This window comes from Platichthys flesus, chromosome 23 (assembly GCF_949316205.1).
Source record: "Platichthys flesus chromosome 23, fPlaFle2.1, whole genome shotgun sequence".
NCBI lineage: Eukaryota > Metazoa > Chordata > Actinopteri > Pleuronectiformes > Pleuronectidae > Platichthys > Platichthys flesus.
This window is the reverse complement of record NC_084967.1, coordinates 17,389,607-17,413,328: the sequence shown is the minus strand read 5'-3', so window position 1 is coordinate 17,413,328 and position 23,722 is coordinate 17,389,607. Positions and strand designations below refer to the sequence as shown.

The 23,722-nt window shown below is 44.1% G+C and overlaps 1 protein-coding gene across 2 annotated transcripts; it reads left to right on the top strand.

Moving 5' to 3' along the window:
* The first annotated feature begins 1,799 nt into the window (after window positions 1-1,799).
* Window positions 1,800-23,634, top strand: ptpro (protein tyrosine phosphatase receptor type O). 2 transcript variants are annotated; one of them, XM_062382301.1, is made up of 27 exons: window positions 1,800-2,223; window positions 8,873-9,134; window positions 9,259-9,414; window positions 9,563-9,715; window positions 9,921-10,433; window positions 10,604-10,765; window positions 11,319-11,515; window positions 11,810-11,930; window positions 12,010-12,203; window positions 12,297-12,408; window positions 12,488-12,651; window positions 12,890-13,010; window positions 13,304-13,434; window positions 14,008-14,146; window positions 14,272-14,392; window positions 14,861-14,929; window positions 16,675-16,758; window positions 18,056-18,091; window positions 18,302-18,383; window positions 18,600-18,690; window positions 19,178-19,254; window positions 19,565-19,699; window positions 19,776-19,898; window positions 20,220-20,374; window positions 20,507-20,642; window positions 20,969-21,090; window positions 21,216-23,634. In XM_062382301.1, the coding sequence occupies exons 1-26, from the start codon at window positions 2,176-2,178 to the stop codon at window positions 21,071-21,073; spliced, it is 3,687 nt and encodes a 1,228-aa protein (XP_062238285.1). In that variant the 5' UTR covers window positions 1,800-2,175; the 3' UTR covers window positions 21,074-21,090; window positions 21,216-23,634. The 2 variants fall into 2 exon arrangements, with proteins under 2 accessions (XP_062238285.1, XP_062238286.1); XM_062382302.1 differs by lacking the exon at window positions 16,675-16,758.
* The last annotated feature ends 88 nt before the right edge of the window (window positions 23,635-23,722 follow it).

Below are 23,722 nucleotides of genomic sequence, written 5' to 3'. Positions count from 1 at the left end.
TTATAAATGTTCATATATGATATAGATTATATAAATGTATAGTTTATATATGTTTACATAGAATACATGTTTATAGATAATATAGATGATATATGTATAGATTATATAGATTATAGATTTAAATGAAGGTACAGAACCAACATCCTTGTGGAAGCAGGAATTCTCTGATGTAAAATTCAACCTATCGCTCAGTCTGTTGAATGATGGACCGTATATATTTATATATATATGTTTTTTATAAACATATGCCTTATATAAAGATATATATATAAAGGCCTTTAATCTATGTGATGGACGTCCTCATACGTTACATTCCCATGATGCACCAGTGCACGGGGCGTCCTGCTGCAGTTTGCTTCTCTAACCAGCAGAGGGCAACACACACACAGACTGTGACGTCAAATAAAGGCGGAAGTGAACTGAGAGAATAAAAGAATCAATGAATTCATACAAAAATCAGAAATTCTTCAAATTGATTAATTCAAAATACATTTTAAAGAGAAAATGACGTCAACAATAAATCAAATAAATTAATTAATCTTTGAAATCTTCGGTTCGGTTAAGGAATAATTGATGTGATTGTAGATTATAGAAACTGATCAAATTATTTTAGAGGGAAATAAAATGATTCGTTTTTACTACAAACTGATTATGGATGAAGAGGAGGATGATGAATAGGGATGAGGGATGAGAGTGAAGATGATGAAGATGAGGGATGAGGTTGATGAGGAAGAAGAGGAGGAGCGATGAGGCTGAAGATGATGAAGAGGAGGGATGAGGTTGAGGATGATGAAGAGGAGGAGGGATGAGGGTGAGGAGGAAGAAGAGGAGGAGCGATGAGGCTGAAGATGATGAAGAGGAGGGATGACGGTGAGGATGATGAAGAGGAATAGGGATGAGGGTGAGGATGATGAAGAGGAGGAGGGATGAGGCTGAAGATGATGAAGAGGAGGAGGGATAAGAGGGAGGATGATGAAGAGGAGGAGGTATGAGGCTGATGATGATGAAGAGGAGGAGGGATGAGGATGATAAAGATGAAGAGGAGGAGGGATGAGGCTGAAGATGATGAGGAAGAGGAGGGATGAGGATGATGAAGAGGAGGAGCGATGAGGGTGAGGATGATGAAGAGGAGGAGGGATGAGGCTGAAGATGATCCAGAGGAGGAGGGATGAGGGTGAGGATGATGAAGAGGAGGAGCGATGAGGGTGAGGATGAGGAAGATGAGGGGGGATGAGGCTGAATATGATGAAGAGGAGGAGGGATGAGGATGATGAAGATGAAGTGGAGAAGGGATGAGGCTGAAGATGATCCAGAGGAGGAGGGATGAGGGTGAGGATGATGAAGAGGAGGAGCGATGAGGGTGAGGATGAGGAAGAATAGGAAAATGATGAAAATGATGAGGAAGAGGAGGGATGAGGATGATGAAGATGAGGGGGTTGAGTTTGAGGATGACGAAGAGGAGGAGGGATGAGCGTGAAGATGATGAAGAGGAGGAGAATGATGAAGAGGATGAGTGATGAAGTTGAGGATGGTGAAGAGGAGGTGGGAAGATGATAAAGAGCATAAGGAGGAAAAGGGATGAGGGGGAGGATGATGAAGAGGAGGAGAGATGAGGATGAAGATGACGAAGAGGAGGAGGGATGAGGCTGAAGATGATGAAGAGGGGAAGGGATGAGGATGATGAAGATGAGGGGGGATGAGGCTGAATATGATGAAGAGGGGAAGGGATGAGGATGATGAAGAGGAGGGGGAGGGGGATGAAGAAGAATTGGAGGAGGGGGATGAAGAGGAGAATGGGAAGGGTGATGAAGAGGAGGGGGAGGGGTCCGGCAGCCTCCGGAGCTCAGGGCGGGGCGACTCCGCGCAGCAGCAGCTTCATCGCGGACACACCGACCTCCTGCTCTTCTTCAGGCCGCGGCATGGACCCCGGAGCCCGGCCTGCGCCTCCTCGATCACAGCGGGTCCGGTTCGAGCTGCGGTCGGTTCTGATGAAGATGAAGCCGCTGTGAATCTCACACACACTGACACATACACACACACACACACGCACACGCACACAGACACACACACACACACACGGAGCGTCGAGCTCCGCTGCTGCAGAATCTTCGCCATTGTTTGGATGAACCGGAGGAAAAGGCCCGAGCATCGACTCCCTGTGACCCAGAGACAGCGATGCTCTCCCCGCTGCTGCTCACCGGGACCCTGCTCTGCATCATCCAGGTAAGGAGGCTCGGTGCCGGGCTCGGTGCGGAGGAGCCGACGGTCCTCAGGCTTTGTTCACTGATCCGGTCACATCACATGTTCGATGCTCATCACACGAGACACGAGCGGACAACCGCTGCTGCTGCTGCCCGGGGTGACGCTGCTGTGAGCGGACACAAGGCAGCGAGCAGCTCGGTCTGTCCGGAGGAAAGTGGGTCAGTGTGGCTGCTGCTGAGACGGAGACACAACACACAAGTACACACAATATACATGCATATATACACACATTTATACAAAACACACAATACACACAGTTCACACATATATACACGATTCACACATATATTTATTTATATATATAGACACATAAACACAATTCACACATATATACATGATACACACACATATACAACCAGTCAGCGTCTCACAACACACAGACACACGTTCTTGTGTCTTGATGAGGAAGTTAAGTTTATTGATTATTTGGAGGAAACATTATTTAATTACTTGTGTTTTCATCATATCAGTTTTTAGATGATATTTGTATAAAGATCAGTTGTGTTTCTGATCATTAACTTGATCTGTTAATGTTTCTCATTGTTGTGTTACAGTTAATTTATTATATATTATAACTGAGATAAGACTCTGGAAGACTCTTTAAGTCTCCTGATAGAAGACTTTGAAGACTTTCAATCTCTTGAAGACTCTTGAAGACTTTAAGTCTCTTTAAGTCTCTTGAAGACTCCTGAAGTCTCTTGAAGAATCTTGAAGACTTTAAGTCTCTTTAAGTCTCTTGAAGACTCCTGAAGTCTCTTGAAGAATCTTGAAGACTTTAAGTCTCTTTAAGTCTCTTGAAGACTCCTGAAGTCTCTTGAAGAATCTTGAAGACTTTAAGTCTCTTTAAGTCTCTTGAAGACTCCTGAAGTCTCTTGAAGACTCTTGAAGACTTTAAGTCTCTTTTAGTCTCTTTAAGTCTCTTTATGTCTGTTGAAGGATCTTGAGGACTCTCGAGGTCTCAGTGGTCTGAGCCTCTTGCACTGAGGTGTTTATAGTCACTGTGTTGGAATATGGTCCAAACCACAAGTGGGCGTACGAAGACGATAGTCTTTGGACTCATGAGAAATCGAGGGACCTCCAGAATAAGGACGTTAACGAAGAGGTTAAACGTCCCCCCCCTCGTTAGTGTGACTCGTGTCTCTGCTGGACGAGTCGTGAACATCGTCTCTGAAGTGTCCGTCAGGTTCTATCACATGTTCACTTTCATTTCCTGTCTATATGACGCTGACGAGTGAGGCCTCGTCTCCTGATGAGATCTGTGTTGTGATGTTTTACAAAAACACACAAACACAAAGTGTGTGTCCGCCAGTCACTGTGATAATGATCTCATTACGACCATGTGACCTCTTCTATGCTCACACAGCTGCAGGCCAAACTCGTCTACGTGTGGAAAACAACACACAAAATAAAGTAATAAAGTGAAGCAGTGCAGGAAATAAGTGTGTTTCTCTGGTGGGGGCGGTGTGGCCGTTCTCAAACAAGAAGGTTGGAGGTTCAATCCCCACTCTTCCCCATCTGCATGCCGAAGTGTCCTTGGCAAGATACTGAACCCCTAAAATGGCCCCTCATGAAATCTGAGTGTACTAAAAGTCGCTTTGGACAAATTGACATGTAATGCGATGTTTTGTAATGTAATGTAATGTGATGTAATGTAATGTAATGTAATGTAATGGTGTTGTAGTTCATGTCCATCATTCGCCCGCCCATACCAACGCATCATTGTCATGATGCTGTGTCATCTTTGTGTGTCAGCACTTTGTCACCAGAGCGGTTTGTTTTAGTTTCTTCATGTTTGTGTCCTCTGTTAGAATTCCCCCCCCCCCCCCCCCCCCCCACACACACACACAGTGAATCAGTGGAGGATCCTCTGCTGTTCACACTGCTTCTGGATTTACACTTTATACGGGAGCTCAGGTGGAGGAGGAGGAACTGAGTGTGATCCTCCAGAGAAGATCCAGAGAACTGAGGAGCTCAGTCTGGAAGCATCTTGTGTTTAGTCTCTGTGAGTCGCTGTTGTGTGGTGTGTTCAGTGTGTGTTTAGTCTGTGTTGTGTGTATTCAGTGGCCTCATTACTCGGCCTGTCTGAGTTGAGCGTCTCCAACATGGCTGAACACCAGATCATGTGGTTCTAGCTCCTTTATCGTGTTGTCAGGACGCTGGAGAGCAGAGGAAGTGAGACCTCGTCCAGGAAAACACATTTATTCACTTTCAACTGTGAATAGAAGAAGAAGATTCAAAGATCTTATTCATTTCAAAGGCTTAGCTCCATCGTGTGGGAACAGAGGGCCAGTGTGGGGACCAGCGTGAGGGTTGGGTGTGTGTGAGTGTGTGTGTGTGGGTGTGTGGTTGTGTGTGTGTGTGTGTGTGTGTGTGTGACGTCCACACATGTGGAATGACTCAGTTATAATCCAGATGTGTCTGTTCAAACTTAATTTCAAATGTTATTGAAACAGGTTTTATTCCTGATAATAGATTTAAAGCTAAAGTAATTCTGGTTTTCATGTAGTTTTATAAATGATGAACAACATGAACCAGAGTTCAGTTTGACATCATCATAGTGTAATGGACTGAATACACACGCACACACACACACAGTCTGGTACTTTTACCTCTGAGTAGGATGAACCCAGTTCAATGACAGAGCTGTTCTTCTTGTCCTGTAAACCAGAGCAGTTTGATCAGGTTCTTCTCTGGCCTCAGTAACGAGGAGGATTTGCTGCTGTGAACACGTCTGTGTAGAAACCTGCTGCTGGTTTGAAAGACAAACTCTGGATGAACTCTGCAGCCATGTCTTCAGATGTAACCCAGAGATCATGTCTGAAATGTCTTAGTTTTCCCCTAATTCTGACCCTGGATCCAAATCGTCACCTCGAACAAGCCTGTGAAGAATGTTCTCACTCTGAAGGTCTATCTTCAAAAAGGTCCGTACAAAGGTAGGGTACACGTGCCCCCCCCCCCCCTGTCAACGCTCATTCATAGGGTCAGTCCTCCGTCCATTCATTCAGCAGCTGTGTGTGTGTGTGTGAGCAGTCTCTGTGTTTGTAGCTCATCTCATCACTGAAGAGATTTGGCTCAGGAAGCAGCTTCTCATTTATTTGAACCTTTCATTTGTTTCCTGTTTTAAAAGTGAAACAAACAAAGTGATTCAGGTTTAAACTTTTCTGTAAAACTGATAAACAACTTCACAGTGAACCTCTTCAGACCATGTGACAGATGAACAGTGTTTGGTGACCACCAGCTGACTGAGGCTCCGCCCACATGGACCTCTGTTTTAAAACTCATCACTGTTGCTATGGTTACTCCTGGTGGTTTCAGTTTGAAATTCTGTGTTTGTGTTTGAAACGATGACAAAGACGTTCTCTTCCTGATTGGTTCTCGTCAGTCACATGACTCGACTACCAGCGGTGAAGACAGAGCGTCGCTTACACTTCCTTTCAGTAACACTTCCTGTCAGTAACACTTCCTGTCAGTGACTCTTCCTGTCAGTAGCACTTCCTGTCAGTAACACTTTCTGTCAGTAACACTTCCTGTCAGTAACACTTCCTGTCAGTAGCACTTCCTGTCAGTAACACTTCCTGTCAGTAGCACTTCCTGTCAGTGACTCTTCCTGTCAGTGACTCTTCCTGTCAGTAACACTTCCTGTCAGTGACTCTTCCTGTCAGTAGCACTTCCTGTCAGTAGCACTTCCTGTCAGTAACACTTCCTGTCAGTAGCACTTCCTGTCAGTGACTCTTCCTGTCAGTAGCACTTCCTGTCAGTAGCACTTCCTTTCAGTAACACTTCCTGTCAGTAGCACTTCCTGTCAGTGACTCTTCCTGTCAGTGACTCTTCCTGTCAGTAACACTTCCTGTCAGTAACACTTCCTGTCAGTGACTCTTCCTGTCAGTAACACTTCCTGTCAGTGACTCGTCAACTTCACTGCTCCTCCTTCAGAGGAGTTTCTGTTGCTAAGCAACCAGCTGCAGAGACGATCTACTTCCTGTTTACATCACATGATCACGTGACGTGTGTTCAGGTGGACGAAGCGTGAGTTGCTGTCGTGAATCGATTCTTCTCTCGTCTTTTGTCTCTTCTGTCTTTTGTCTCTTTTGTCTCTTCTGTCTTTTGGCTCTTTTGTCTCTTCAGTCTTTTGGCTCTTCTTGCTCTTCTGTCTTTTGTCTCTTCTGTCTTTTGGTTCTTCTGTCTTTTGGTTCTTCTGTCTTTTGGCTCTTCTGTCTCTTCTGTCTTTTGGCTCTTCTGTCTTTTGGCTCTTCTGTCTTTTGGCTCTTCTGTCTTTTGGCTCTTCTGTCTTTTGTCTCTTCTGTCTTTTGGCTCTTCTGTCTTTTGTCTCTTCTGTATTTTGGCTCTTCTGTCTTTTGGCTCTTCTGTCTTTTGGTTCTTCTGTCTTTTGGTTCTTCTGTCTTTTGGCTCTTCTGTCTCTTCTGTCTTTTGTCTCTTCTGTCTTTTGGCTCTTCTGTCTTTTGTCTCTTCTGTCTTTTGGCTCTTCTGTCTTTTGTCTCTTCTGTCTTTTGGCTCTTCAGTCTTTTGGCTCTTCTGTCTTTTGTCTCTTCTGTCTTTTGGCTCTTCTGTATTTTGTCTCTTCTGTCTTTTGTCTCTTCTGTCTTTTGTCTCTTCAGTCTTTTGGCTCTTCTGTCTTTTGTCTCTTCTGACTTTTGGCTCTTCTGTCTTTTGGCTCTTCTGTCTTTTGGCTCTTCTGTCTTTTGGCTCTTCTGTCTTTTGTCTCTTCTGTCTTTTGGCTCTTCTTGCTCTTCTGTCTTTTGTCTCTTCTGTATTTTGGCTCTTCTGTCTTTTGGCTCTTCTGTCTTTTGGCTCTTCTGTCTTTTGGCTCGTGTTCTGGTTCTTGTCTCTCTGGTCCTCTGTCGGACTGGTATCAGGACCACTGGGACACTTCCTGTCCACCTCTGCACCAGTGAACATTTATTTAAAAATGTGAAGACAGAAAAAATGAAAACCAAAGAACAAATCCTCAGTTTGTTGAGTTGATTCTTCAGTGGAACTCGTCGTATTTTCCTTCATTACTTTACATTACATTACATTACATTACATTACATTACATTACATTACTTTACTTTACATTACATTACTTTACATTACATTACATTACATTACATTACATTACATTACATTACATGACTTTACTTTACATTGCATTACATTACATTACATTACATTACATTACATTACACTACATTACTTTACATTACATTACATTACATTACTTTACATTACTTTACATTGCATTACATTACATTACATTACATTACATTACATTGCTTTACATTACATTACTTTACATTACATTACATTACATTACATTACATTACATTACTTTACATTACATTACATTACATTACATGACTTTACATTACATTACATTACATTACATTACATTACATTACATTACATTACTTTACATTACATTACATGACTTTACATTACATTACATTACATTACATTACATTACTTTACTTTACATTACTTTACATTACATTACTTTACATTACATTACATTACATTACATTACTTTACATTACATTACTTTACATTACTTTACATTACATTACATTACATTACATTACATTACATTACTTTACATTACTTTACATTACATTACTTTACTTTACTTTACTTTACTTTACTTTACATTACATTACATTACATTACTTTACATTACATTGCTTTACATTACATTACATTACATTACTTTACATTACATTACATTACATTACATTACATTACATTACATTACATTGCATGACTTTACATTACATTACATTACATTACATTACTTTACTTTACATTACTTTACATTACATTACTTTACATTACATTACATTACATTACTTTACATTACATTACTTTACATTACATTACTTTACATTACATTACATTACATTACATTACTTTACATTACATTACTTTACATTACTTTACATTACATTACATTACATTACATTACATTTTTAGTTCACTCAACGCTCATCAGCTCAGATTTGAAAGGTTTGATTCTAACATGTATAACTTTCATTTGTTTTCATGACTTGTCTTTACATTCCCTCTGATGGGAGTATTTTCTCACCTCCTCTTGCTCGCCCGGTGCAGCTCGTTCTCCATTAACATTCAGCCTCCGGCGCCCTGGACGCTCGTGTCCATGGCGATCCTGGAATCAGTCATAATGAGCATCTCCTCTCTCATCTCCGTTCCCATGGCGACGGCAGAGCCTGATGATTTATTGTGTGAAGACGAGAAACAGCCTGAAGGACCTGTCCATCACCTGGACCCCTTATCAACTTAAATATGATATCGTTTATAAATACAACAGAATATAATGCTCACTTTAATTAGTTTAGCCCATATTCACAAATCCCAGTTTGTCTCATAGTCTTTAACAATGAGACAAAGGGAGTCATGTCTCCTGCTGGCAGAGCTACTGAGGACGACCAGCAGGGGGCGTCTGATCAGACACAGAGACGTGGTCGAACACGATGGAAACGTTTTATCACTAATGAGAATCCGAGTTTTATTGATGGTGGATTTCAGTTTGTGTGTCATCAAACTAGCTGGAAGGATTTGATTCTTAACGTTTTGATTCAATCTTTGTGTTTTCCAGAGTTCGTTGACCTTTCACGTGTCCCTGCGTGACGATGGTTCGATCCTGGCGTCTCTGGAGCGCTCCGACCTGCAGGACAACGTCACGGCGTACGCAGCTCAGGTGTCTGGAGAAGCTCGGCTCCTCGTGGCCGAGTTCAGGAACACGAGCGACCGGCTGCTCTTCAACACGTCCTTCCACGGCCTCTGCTACTCTGTGAGTCTGCTGCTGAAAGTGGGCCCGAGCTGGTCCAGACCCCAGAAGACCACGGCCGTCCTCACAAGTGAGACACGCCTCTGACATCACACGCCTCTGACATCACACGCTCACATATGTGTGAATTGTAATCATGTCTTGTGGTGCTCAGTTTGGGGTTTCAATCCTGTGTTGTGTTGTTTTGTGGTCAGAGCCGCTCCCCGTGCTCAGCGTCCAGATCTCGGACTTTAAAGAGTCTCCAGAAACCGGCGTGGTGTTTGAGATGGAGCCTCCGGCGGGGAACGTGTTCAGCCGAGTGAACATCAGCTACACGGAGAACCAGCAGCGACGCTCCTTCCTCTACAAAGGTCAAAGCAGCTCAAACTGTTTCAATGAAAAAAGACTTCTGTTTAATTTCAGTTTTACTATAAATGGAGTTTTTGCTTCTGCTGTTTAGGAACCTTTTCCCTTTTTCAAGGTAAATCTAATTTTCACTCAGATTATGTTTTTTTCTAGATTTCTTCAAAGGGAAGACGGTTTTCAAGCACTGGTTACCGGGCGTCTGTTACCGTGACGTCACCTTCCAGCTGATCTCCGAGGCGACGGTGAACCAGACGGCGATGATGTCACACAGTGACATCACACACTCAGCTGTGCACCACAGGACAGGTGACTGAATAAAACTTTATTTAAATCCTTGTGTGCTCAGCGACGCTCACTCAACATGATCCTGAACTCAAATTTCAAAATTCAAATCAACAGATGAGTCAGATTTCATTCAATCACATCAATGTTTTATAGTCATTATATAATAATAATAATAATAATAATAATAATAATAATAATAAATGGTCTCTCTGCCTCTCGTCCTCAGTGCCGTACCCCCCCCTCAACGTTTCCCGTAAGATCGTGCACTTGAGCCCGAGGGCGGGGCCGGGTGGAGCTGCCAGCAGGCCCCCCCCCCGCCCTGAGGGGAACCAGGACAGCAGCCCGTCGTCCCGTCGCGCCCGGGACGTCCCGCTGATGGAGGAGCAGGAGGAGAACACCTCAGAGGAGGCGGCGGCAGCTTTCACTCAGGTTCCCTTCATCCCGCCACAGAACCAGTCAGGAACCGCCGCCGCCCTCTGGAACCAGACGACGGAGGCCGAGACCCGGAGCTACTGGCCGGATCCGACCGAGCCGCCGGGCACGGACACGGACGACGAGTTCGTCAACGCCGTGGTGTCTGAGTACGAAGACTCCAACGAGCCGGGCTCCGCCATGGGCCTCCCCTCCGACCCCCCCGTCCTGCCCACCGAGCTCCTCCCCCTCCTGCTGGAGCTACGCTGGCTGCCCCCCCGACCTCCCACCAGCTACGACGGCTTCAACGTCAACATCTACAGAGACGGTAACCAGGCACCAGCAGGGGGCGCATTGGAGACGACGGGAGAAAGGACACAAATGTCCCGAAGCTAATGAATCAACTTCAACAACGAATCGTTTTAATGCGACAAATAGTTTAGTCTTTATGAAGCTTTGTGGACACAGAGGACCCTGACAGTGTCTCTTGTTTTCCAGGGAACTCGACGGAGACAGCGACCGTGGACGAGAACACTCACGAGTTCTTCACGGAGCTGACGGAGGCGGGGACGTATCGAGTGGAGGTGACCACGCTGAGCTCGGCCGGAGACTGTGAAGCGAGAGAGAGCGCCGCCGACACCAGCTTCAGCTTCTACCTCAGTACGAAGGAATCTGTATATCTATAGATCTATACTAATGATCCATTCATCTGTGGAAATCTGTCATGTGACTGGAAGAGTTTCTGTCAAGAGATTTAAGAGAGTTTCTAAATAAACTGTTTTTAGAATGAATTCTTACATTCAGGTGTTTTAAGAGACTTTTAAGGGAGAAAATCCCTCGAGGTTCAGTTTGTAAGATTTAGGATCCATTGGCATAAAATAATCTTAATGCACAGTTTGTATTTAAATACTTTATATTTACACCAGGAGCCATGTTTAACTCAGACTGGACAAACTAAACCGATTGAAACTTCCACAGGTTCTCTGTCATGTTGGGGGGGGGGGATGTTCACCTGCAACTTGACACTTCACCACTAGATGTCACCACATTCTACACACTGCACCTTTCAAATCAAATTGAATCAATTATCAGTTTTAATTTTTTTAATATTAATTCAATGTCAAAAAGGAAAAGAACAAATCTCTGAAACCTGAAGATGTCTTTCATCAGAGATCCTGAATAGAGAAGATGACTTGCTGTTGATTGGTTCCAGGTCCCGGCGGCGAGCTGTTGGACGAGCTGCGTGAGCGTCCCCGGGCCGTCAGCGTCCGTCTGCTGGACTCCAGCACCGCCGCCGTCTCCTGGGCGCCGTCCCCCGAGGACCACAACGGCAGCGTGGTGTCCGTGGTGTCCACCACGTGTCTGAAGCCCAGCCCGAGTCAGAGGATGGAGAACACGTACTGCGGCGAGGTGACGCCACCTTCTCATTTATCATATTTTACGCTGTTCTTTTTTCTGAAATAATAATTTATCATCACTAAATATACAATTGAATCAAAACGGCTCTTTCAACTCATGTTCAGTTTTTTTTTTATCCGATATTTTCTTTTTTTCTCAGATTTAAAAAAATAAATGGTTCTAATCTTTTTTTATTTCTACAATTGAAACTTGTTTCTTCAATGAGTTCCCTTAGAACCCTCAGAGTTCAGGTTTGCTCAGAAGAACGTCGGCAGTCGTGACCGAGTTTTTTTAATGTTTCGACAGGAAAACACGACGAGTGACATCATCACCAACCTGACGCCCGGCGCCCAGTACCGGGTGACGGTGTTCCACACCAACGGGCCGCTGACCAGTCCTCCGTCCGAACCCGTCATCATCGACATCGGTGAGCAGCTCACGCCTGCGTTCACGTGCACATTTAAAATGTCCGACTGCACATGTACTCACTCTGTGTGGCGTGTCAGAACCCACGGGCGTCCGCGAGCTCGCCATCTACCCCCTGAGCCCGACGGCGGTGATGCTGAGCTGGCAGCGGCCGTACCACGTGTCCTTCAGGAAGTACGTCCTGCAGACCTTCTTCTTCAACCCCGTCACGCTGGCGTCCGAGTGGACCACGTACTACGAGATCGCGGCCACCGCCTCCATCATCGCCTCCGTGGTAAAGGGTTTTGACCGTTGACCTCTGCTACAGCGCCCCCTTCAGCCGATGATCAGAAGTTTGGTTTGATTTGATTTCTCTGTTTCCTGTCAGCGGGTGACCGACCTGCTGCCGGCCTGGTATTACAACTTCCGTGTTTCCATGGTCACATGGGGCGAGCCGCCGCTCGGCTGCTGCGACGGCTCCACCGTGAGCTTCGTGACAGGTAGAGGACGGCACCACTTCCTGTAGGCATTTCACAATAAAAGCCTTCCAACTGGTTATAGTGGTTTAACTGTTTCCAGCTCCGGAGGCTCCTCACGTGTCCTCGGTGGATTATTCTCACGGCGTCCTCTTCGTCCGCTGGACGTACGGGGAGCTCTTCATCGACCTGTCCCACTCCAGGATGCTCCACTGGCAGGTGGTGGCTGAGGGACGCAGAGGAGCCGAGAGGAGCTTCTCTGTGGACGTGAGTCGTCCACCGGCCTCCCTCCGGACGCGTAGGGTCAGGAGACGTCTTCGTCTTCGTCGTCTCCTGAGAGACGACGTTCTTAGAATCTAGACAGTAACTATAGCAACAATAATGGTGATGATGGTGTGGTAACCATAGTAACAGCTGAGGTATGTCAGGGGATGTGGTTGCCATGCTAGTCTGTTGCTATGGTGATTAAAGGTTAGGTGTGTGTGTGTGTGTGTGTGTGTGTCAGGTGACTCGTAACGTGATGCGGGCGAGTCTCCCGCTGCCGCCGGGCGACATCTACAACCTGACGGTGACGGCGTGCACGGAGCGGGGGAGGAACACGTCCACGCCCACCATCATCAAGCTGGGTCAGTGCAACACACACACACACACATACACACACACACACACATCTGAGTGAATCTGGGTCATATTTTTGTTCTGTCACATGAGAATAAAAATAAAAGCCCGTGTTTCTCTACTTCCTGTTTCCTCTGTCAGATCCTCATTCGCCTTCAAACCTTAAAGTGTTTCCCTTTCACTTCCTGTTCTGAGGGTGTCAGGAGGTTTCACATTAAGTGTCCGTGGTCCTGATGCCCCACACACCCACACCAGGAGCTTTTACTTTGAAACTCACTGAGGCTTTTGTTTGTGGTTTCAGAGCCGGCTCCTCCCACTTCTCTGTTTGCCGTCAACGCCAGCGACTCGTCCGTCACTCTGCTGTGGAGCGAGGAGGGAGTGGTGGACTTCTACCAGGTGGTCTGCCGAGCCCGAGGAGGCCGAGAGCTGAAGGTACCAACACTGATGAGGAGGAGGGAGATGATGATGATGATGATGAAGAGGAAGATGATAATTTCACTGTTTTAAGTTCAAAGGGTCAAACTTTATTCAGAACTTTTTAAAACCTGGTTACAAACTAAAATATTAAATAAACATGTAAATGATCGAGAAAAGAGTCAAAATAAGTTTTGCTTCAAATCTTATTTATTTCTTTTTCAAACGTTGAATCAGCAGCAAACTGTTTCTGGTCATGCTCCTCTGAGGATAAACCAAAGAAGCAAGATGGCCACTCTACAAAGTGAAGCCTCGGCTTCTGGGTCGTATGAAATCAAGTAAATTGATTAATTCTGATCCGTCTGAAAGAGTCACGTGAGCCTCATGATTCACAGCTGAGACGGAGTCCTGATTGGTTGAGTGCGTGTGTGGGCGGTCCTCTGGCAGGAAACGGAAACAGTCTTGATCTAGTGTCCCTTGTCCCACTTCAGTCTTCACTTGGACTGAAAGACGAAGCGGTCAGAGGTCAGAGGTCAGAGGTCAGCTTCACTGTGCCGTCCCGAGTTGAGTCAAAGTGAATTTGTGTTTCAGGCGCGGGAGCCTCAGACCGTCACTTCTCACCTGGCGACCGTTTCTGGTTTGACGCCTTCGTCCTCGTACAACTGCTCCATCGTCAGCTTCAGCTACAGCACGCCCAGCAGGCCCGCCCACATCACCGTCAGCACCGCCGGTAGGTGGCGCTGTGGAGCACTCCCAGGCTTCACAGTAAAGCCCACTGTGCTGCTCTCAGACTTTTAATGTGAAGTTTGTATCAGCGTCACATATAAACAGGAAGTAAAGTCCGTCTCTCTGCAGCGAAGGAGATGAACCCGAGCGTGGCGGCCATCTCGGCGCTCGCCGTCCTCAGCGTCCTGCTCGCCAGCCTCCTCGTTCTCTTCCTGCTCGTCCTACGAAAGAAACACCTGCAGATGACCAGGTACCGAGCGGCGTTAACTCCAGAGCTCACCTTCATCATCATCATCATCATCATCATCATCATCTTCATCAGATCGAAACATGCCCTGTCATCATGACAACAAACACATTTTTTAACTTTTTTAATCCAATAAAAAACAAATCTAATCAAAGTTTGTTTTTCAATAAATAACAAGAATAATCTGAGTCTCGTTGTTTCCTCAGGATTAGAAGTTGAGGTCGAATCTGTTTTCTATAAATGTTACAATATAAAACTATAAAACTATTAAACTATTAAACTGTAAAACTATAAGTTATTTTGACTTTGTTCTAAAAAAGATTCATTTCAACACAAGTGAAGAAACTTTAAAAACTTTCCATTTCACATTTAACTTCTCACTTCCTCAGTTTTCTGATGACTCGTCACTTTTTTCTGATGACTCGTCACTTTTTTCCGACGGCTCAGCACTTTCTGATGTTTCTGTTTCAGGGAAGGTGGAGCGGAGACCTTCGTGAATTTTGCTTCGTTTGAACGAGACGGGAAACTTCCTTACAACTGGTACGTGTGAGTCTCATCTTCACAGTGAATGGTGATGAAGATGATGGAGATGACTGTGATGATGAAGATGATGATAATGATGATGGAGATGATGAATGTGATGATTAAGATGATGGTGATGAAGGTGATGGAGATGAATGTGATGGTTAAGATGATGGAGATGAATGTGATGATGAAGATGATGGAGATGAATGTGATGATGAAGATGATGGAGATGAATGTGATGATGAAGATGATGGAGATGAATGTGATGGTGAAGATGAAGGTGATGATGAAGATGATGGAGATGAATGTGATGATGAAGATGATGGAGATGAATGTGATGATGAAGATGATGGAGATGAATGTGATGATGGAGATGAATGTCATGATGAAGATGATGGAGATGAATGTGATGGTGAAGATGATGGAGATGAATGTGATGATGAAGATGATGGAGATGAATGTGATGATGAAGATGATGGAGATGAATGTGATGGTGAAGATGATGGAGATGAATGTGATGGTGAAGATGAATGTGATGATGAAGATGATGGAGATGAAGATGATGGAGATGAATGTGATGGTGAAGATGATGGAGATGAATGTGATGATGAAGATGATGGAGATGAATGTGATGGTGAAGATGAATGTGATGATGAAGATGATGGAGATGAAGATGGTGAAGATGAATGTGATGGTGAAGATGATGGAGGCGAATGTGATGATGGAGATGAATGTGATGATGGAGATGATGGAGATGACGTCAGGCTGAAGCTTCAGGTCTCACTGTGGTTCTGCTCTGTGGATGTGAGACGCTGGACGGACAGCTGACGTGTCCTCGTGCAGAGACACGTGTCCACGATGTGATCTGAACATCACTCGCTGTTAGAAGACAGAGTGACATGGTTTCATGTTTCCAGTCGATGCAACAACTTCTAACTTTTCATGAACATCAATGTGTTTTGGAGAATATGATGAAAGTAAATATTCATAATCAGCAGCAAAACTTTAAAGAACTAACACATTTTGAATCTATTGTTCCTCGAGGCTCCACTTCGGATCCCACACGTCTTCATTAATACAAAGTGGACGAGTGATAAAATGTCATTTGTACGCTGACGATTGTTTAATTTTCTAAAGTATAAAACATAAAGGATAGATATATATCTATATCCTATACAACTCACTGTTTTTAGCTTGGTTTTATTTGTGAACATTAACAAATGTCTCTTCTCACTGAAGCATCTTCATGTTTTAGGAGCAGAATTATTCTGAGATAAATAATTAATTTTTCAAAATTTGCGGGCGTTCAAGAAACTTGTTCAAATGAGTAATAATAAAAACTAAAGTATTGTTACACATTCAGTCTGAACTTAGACACAAAGATAAAGTTTGGATGTGTATTTGAATCTCTGTTCCTGAGATCATCAGGTTCATTAAAGTGACAAACTGAGACTTGTTTATTCATGACGAGGGAGCTGGCTGAGTGTTGCATTGTGGGACGGGCCGGAGGACACAGTGATGTCACAGACTAAAGGAGACAGAGCAGCCATTGAGGTGGAGCAGCGAACAGACGCCTGTTGTCCCTCAGAGACAACGGGACACTTTCTGAACGGCTGCATGATGCATTAACTCTGTGTTCAGCTCTAATGTGCCTCTCTACTAATGGAGCACCATGTTCTGTCCCTCCCTGTCGCCCCCTGGTGTCTGTGTGTCCTTATTTTTTCTTGTTTGTGTTTTGACTTTTGATTTGAACCCTTCAGGCGAAGAAGCCTCTTTGCCTTCCTTACCCTCCTGCCATCCTGCCTTTGGACTGACTATCTTTTGGCTTTTTATATTAATCCTTGGTAAGTAAGCTCCTGCTGGTCAGAGACACTGCACGTCAGGGGCATGTCCGAGACCTTGATCCCAGACACGGGTCCACTCTGCATCTGGACCGAGCCCACGAGCCCCCCCGACTCTCCATCCACCAGTTTATCACCAGTCTGGTTTTATTCTAGCTGTTTCAGTTTCTCAACAAATCCCATTAAAGACTCAAGGTGACGTGGTGTCCCTCAGGGTTCCTGTCTGGATCCTCGTCTTCTCTTCATCTAAGATACATCTACATCATTTGTATTTAATCATTTTTTTATTTCTATTTGGAAAACATCTGTTTTTGTTTAGCCGTTCCTCCGAACTGACTCGTTAAACTTTTTCCTCCTTTTCTTTGAATAAAGTCATAACTGGTGTGAGGAGATATTTGCTGACAGGACGTTTACTTTTCTCCCTGAAAAGTAAACAAACTCTAAAGCAGATACTGAAAATTGTAGTTTTTTTCCACAAAGAAAATATCGGATGTCAGTTTAAAGACACAACACGGGGCCGAACTGTGAGCCTTGTGGAACACCCGATTTAAAAGGATTTTCATCCTGTTTACGTAGATGAAACCGTTTATTTAATTGACTCACTTCACTCAGACGTTGTATTTTAACGTTAGTTTACAAAATGAGGATTTCTTCATATTCAGATCAATTTAGATTTCGTGACACTGATCGGTCGCTGATCGCAGTCAGATCGTGGGATTTGTCGACAGAAGAAAATGAAGAATAAAACCAGACTTTTATTGACATTTGAAATAAAATAAAGTAAACGTTTGATTTGAAAACAGGAAGTGAGCAGATGATTTGTCTGACACGTTGAACTTTGTCTTACGATCCTGTGTCTGTGGTTAAAATCTCAAAGTCACACTGAGTTTGTTTTTTGCTAATGTGTGGCATGTAGCATGATGCTAACTGTCGATGCTAACCGGCTTGGCTCCGTGTCGGGTGTCTGCATGTGCGTCTCTTCATGCCTGGTCAGATTTCACGATGTAGAACCGTGACTGTGTCGGTTCGATGTGTCGTGCGTGGTCGACAGCAGACATGTCAGTTGCATGTTACATGTTCAACTTGTTTCAAACTGAATCTGAATATCAGCAGGCGATGTTTTAAATAAGAGTTTATTTATAAAAAGGTTTGACTGAAGAATGTGAAGCATGAAATATAAAACACTGTAAACTTTTAAAAGCTGCATGTTTGATTCATAAAACATAAACGTAGTAACAAGTTTACTTATTAGCTGTTGTAGTGACTGAGTGACAGAAATGTATTCATGTGTATTTTATAGGAGCAAGACGGCTTTAAAGAAACGGAAACTAACGAGGTAACAAGACTAAACGTGTGTGTGTGTGAGGTGTGTGTGTGTGTGTCATCAACACAAGCTTTCAGCCACAAAACCTGTGAACACTTTAATTCATCAGATGAATTGAACAGATTCATTTTCATGTGTTTGTTATTTGGTGCTTTTCAATCTTGTGTGAATAAAAAGTCGTTTATAATAAAATGTGTATTTATTTGTGGTTGTGTGTTTCAGTCTGGTGCAGCTCGACGACTTTGACGCCTACTTTAAAGAAATGAGCAAAGACTCAGCGTATAAGTTCTCTCTGCAGTTTGAGGTGAGTTCAGGTTCAGATCGGATTTCACTCAGTCACATGTTTTCATATGAATTGTAATAATATTTAATAATTCTTAGTTTGGCTGTTTGGACCAAACAAGACATTTATCTCAGTAAATTCCTCCGACTCGTTGTTAGTGACGTTAGTTTAGAAGTAAAAGCAGAAGTGACGCTGACCTTTGACCTTTGACCTTGTTTAACTTGTTGATGTTTTCAGGAGCTGAAGAGCGTCGGTCTGGATCTTTCCCATGATGCAGCTGACCTGCCTGTCAACAGACCCAAGAACAGATACACCAACATCCTGCCATGTGAGTTCATGAGGTCACATGGTGATGATGATGATGATGAAGATGATTAAGATGATGATGATTAAGATGATGATGATGATGATGAAGCTGATGATGATAAAGATGATGATTAAAATGATGTTGATAATGATGAAGATGAAGATGATGAAGCTGATGATGATGATGATGATGATGATGAAGATGAAGATGAAGATGATGATGATGAAGCTGATGATGATCAAGATGATAATGATGATGATGATGATTAAAACGATGTTGATAATGATGATGATGAAGCTGATGATGATAAAGATGATGATGATGATGAAGATGATGATGATCAAGATGATAATGATGATGATGATGATTAAAATGATGTTGATAATGATGATGATGATGATCAAGATGATGATGATGATGATGATGATTAAAATGATGTTGATAATGATGATGATGAAGCTGATGATGATAAAGATGATGATGATGATGAAGATGATCTTCTCTGCAGACGACTTCAGTCGAGTACAGTTAATCTCGATGCACAACGATGAAGGTTCAGATTACATCAACGCCAACTACATACCCGTGAGTACACATACACCAGCCAGGAGGAAGTACTCAGAGTACAAGTACCAGTACAGGATGGTACCAAGTACAAGAAGATTTATTCCTTAAAAACTGTGATTTACTGTGAAATGATTCCTGAACTTTGTGGTTGAGTTTAAATTCTCCACATCAGGATCTAACAACAATGAATCTATAATAATATGAATATGAATAATGATGACGATGATGAGAAGACGTTGTTGTGTTGTGGTTGTGGCGGTGACGTTGTTGTGTTGTGGTTGTGGCGGTGACGTTGTGTTGTGGTTGTGGCGGTGATGTTGTGGTTCAGGGATACAAACACGTGAAGGAGTACATCGCCACCCAGGGGCCGCTGCCGGAGACGCGGAACGACTTCTGGAAAATGGTGCTGCAGCAGAAGTCTGCCATCGTGGTGATGCTGACTCAGTGCAACGAGCGGCGGCGGGTGAGGCTCGCTCCTGATTGGCTGGAGGGAGACGGGACGTCTGGCGTCTCAGTGCTGACGTGTTGTGTGTTTCCAGGTGAAGTGCGACCACTACTGGCCGTTCACAGACGAGCCGGTGATGTACGGAGAGATCAGCGTGGAGATGCTCTCTGAGACCGAGTCTCTGGAGTGGACCATCAGGAAGTTCAGACTGGGATACGTGAGTAGAAGTGACCAGCCTGAGGCTCCGGGCCCTGCACACCTCCAGGCTCCACACTGAGCTCCTCAGGTCTCTGGATCTTCTCTGGAGGATCTCACTCAGTTCCTCCTCCTCCTCCTGAGCTCCTGTTTAAAGTGTGAATCCAGGAGCAGTGTGAACAGCAGAGGACCCTCCACTGGTTCACTGAGTGTGTGTGTGTGTGTGTGTGTGTGTGTGTGTGTGTGTGTGTGTGTGTGTGTGTGTGTGTGTGTGTGTGCTTGAATGAGCGAGCAGCCTGTTGTGCATTAAACAATGAGTCGGTGCTGCTGTCGCCCCCTACAGGCCGACGAGTCTCAGGACGTCCTCCACCTGAACTACACCTCGTGGCCGGACCACGGCGTGCCCACGGTGAACGCCATCGAGAGCATCCTGCAGTTCGTCCACATCGTCCGCCAGCAGGCGAACCGGACCAAGGAGCCCGTCATCGTCCACTGCAGGTAGGGGCGGAGCCGGTAGGCTCATGGTACAGAAACACTTCCTCTGCTCAGCGCCCTCTGCTGGACAACTGCTGTCTGACCAACAAGCTGCAGCTGGTCTGTGATGATGACCGAGCTTTTGTGTCTCGTCAGCGCCGGCGTCGGCAGAACCGGGACCTTCATGGCTCTGGACCGGCTCATGCAGCACATCAGAGAACACGAGTTCGCCGACGTCCTGGGCCTGGTGTCGGAGATGAGGTCACACCGCCTGTCCATGGTTCAGACTGAGGTGAACTGACTCAGGGTCAGGGGGCGAGAACCAGACCCGTTTCCTTTCTGATCCTAATCTTTGTTTACTCAACTTCAGCTGCTCGATCGGTTTTGAGGATTTGAAACATTTTGATTCAACTTTAAGAAACTGTCTCATCCTTTGAAACGTTGAATCTGTTTATTGAGGCTTTAATAAAGTTCTTCTCTGAATATAAAGATTTGAGATTCAAACCATCTTATATTATCTTTATAAAGTTTTTCTATGAAAGAAGAGACGTCATGTTCAGTGATTTAATGTTTTGAGGTTTTGTGTGAGGAGCTCACGTGGTGGTTTCCTGTGGACAGGAGCAGTACGTGTTCATCCATCAGTGCGTCCTGTTGATGTGGCAGAAGAAGAAGCAGCTGTCAATCACCTCCGACGTCATCTACGAGAACGCCAGCAAAACATAAAGACGTCTCCTCCACACGTGAGTCCTGTTTCCAGGGTTCAGTAGAAACACAGCGCTGATGTTTTAGTTTCATATTCAGGAAGAGGAGACGTGTGATTCTGATTGGACGCTGTGGTCTTACCTCCCTGCTCGTTGTCTTACAGGCTGTGAAGCCGCTCCTGCGCGTCAGGCTTCCATTCTCTGCAGAAGAAGAAGATCTGCTTCATCATCGGTGTCAAGAAACAAAACATCAACGTGAAAATAATAATCTGATTTTTGTTGGAATTGGTGTAAAGCATGGGATGGAGTTTTGCCTTAAGGAGCCGTCACTGACTGAAAACACGTCCGACCCCCCCGCCCTCTGACCCGACTCATTCAGAGGAGTTAACGAGCTCCGCCTCTGATTGGACGTGAAGCCACGAGTCGGCGGAACTGTCGCACCTTTTTCATCATATTTATGTTTTTAATCTCAGGAGTCGCTGAAGAACCAGCGAGCCCCCCCCCCCCCCCCACTCGTGTTCCGTCCGTCTGCAGCTTCCTGTCCCGGACGAGTCACCTTCAAACCCACTCTGCTAATGAACACAGAAGAAGAAGAACGCAGCAAACGTTCACCCAACGAGAAACGATTTCCTCCCGTCGTCACAAAATTGACAAAATAAACGTTTGAGTCGTTTTGTTGTTGTTTGAACATCGAGCGTCTGAATGTTTACAAGTTTGAACAAAAGCTGAAAGACACAAAAACAGTCGATGGGAACAAACGGCTGTCTGTGGAGTTGAGCGCCCCCTGCTGCCGGCCCGTCAGACGTGAGAGGCTGTGGGTGTTTGTCCTCGAGGCGTCGAGTTCCTGCCGCCGCCTGATGGAACCTGAGTCTCCGTCTGCGCCCTGAGCTCCTGCAGCAGGCGTCTCCAAAGACAGACGTCTGAAGGATTCATCCTCGGATCAACAATCTGCAAAGACACAAACATATCCGACTCATTTCAGCTGAAGCTGAACCAGAAGTTTGTCTTCATGTTGCTGAAGTCGACAGAAACATATCGACTCAGATCTGCAGAGTCCACACGAGCCGTCCATCTCTAAATATCAAATATTAAATAAAACTACAAGAATCTTTTCAAACTTCATCCTTCAACAAAAAAAACATCGTAAGTTGTAATGACCCTAATTTGTCTTTTTCTTTTTCGAAATTTTTTGGTTGAAAATAATGTTCTGATTTGTTTTTGGTTCTTTAATATTTTGTCTCGTGTCGATTCTGTAAATCTGACGGAATTCAAGAAACAGTCGTGAACATTGTGAGAAGCATCATGTCTGTGAAATCATTTCCAGATTATTTTCCATCTTTCTACTGAAGATTGAACTTTTTTGAAACGTCGAGAATGTTTCTGAACAACCTCCGACTGCACTCTGCATTCAGGAAGTACAGGGTGTCGTCAAAATAAAAGCACAGCTCGAGGTTCGGCAAAGAGTTGAACGGACTAAATGTCTGACATAATAAAAAAGTTGTCTTATATTTTTACAATTTTATCATCAGAAATCTTTTATTAGTTTCGTTCTGACATTAAATCAGCGACTGTCCAGATGTTTCAATGCTCAGCACAATTATCACGTTTCTCTAGAAACTGCTTCAACATCTCAAGATTTAATAGTTTATTTTCTGATGTGAGAATATTTAACCCGAACATGAACATATGTAATTACAACTTAATAATTCAAGCTCAGTGATGTTTGTTTTATTGAACACGTGAGATATGAAATATCCAATATGAAACTGATCTGTTATAAAAGTTCAATATTTAAGCAACACAAGTTTGAGCAAAAAGTTTTTCAATGAACAACTTATTGTTTTTACTTTCAAAAGAGATAGTGTCCAAAATGTCTCCATTAAGTGAATCTAAAGAAAGATCAGATCTAGAATCAGTTGAATCTGTTTCCGTCTGTTGGGACGTGAACTGAGATTCACACGAACCTGGTTTCCCAGAAGAATTGTGAAAAAGCTGTTTTCATTATTTTGATGACACCTTGTTTGTAATTTGCAGAAACTTTAAGAGATTTGAATGTTTAACAAAATGGCCGCTCAGTGTTAAATGACTCTTCTTCGTGGCCTTGTGGTTCGAACACCTGACGTCGGGACCTGTTCTCCGTCTGGGATCCCCGGGCGCCACTGCATCTGAATAGGTTTCGTTTCACTGTAAGAAGTCAGATGTACTGTAAATACTACTACTGCTACTTCAAGTATTCTGTTTCTACTCGTCATGACAAAGTAATTCTTGTGAAAATGTTGCTTTAGAGGTTTGTTTTTTAAAACTTGTTTATGTGAATCAACTTCTCATTACGACGACGGTTCCGTCTCTCGATGAACGTGTTTGGACGAGTTTTCACAAGTCACATGACACGGAGGACTCGTCTTGTGTCTGGAACCTGGAACCTGCACTTTGGTACAACTGTAAAAAGAAAGTCACTGTAGCTCTTCGTGTCAAACTTGTCGTTGGAGCCATTTCTCGTGTCACTTGCGATTCGAGTTCGATCTCGATCATCGTCACAGTTTTAATGTTTCTGTGTTGGAACAAAATAAATTGTTGCATTTACACGAGTCGTCTTCAGTCAAATATAAAAGTGTTTCAGATCATTTATTTTAGCATAAGTCACTAAAATGAATATTAAAGGGGACATATG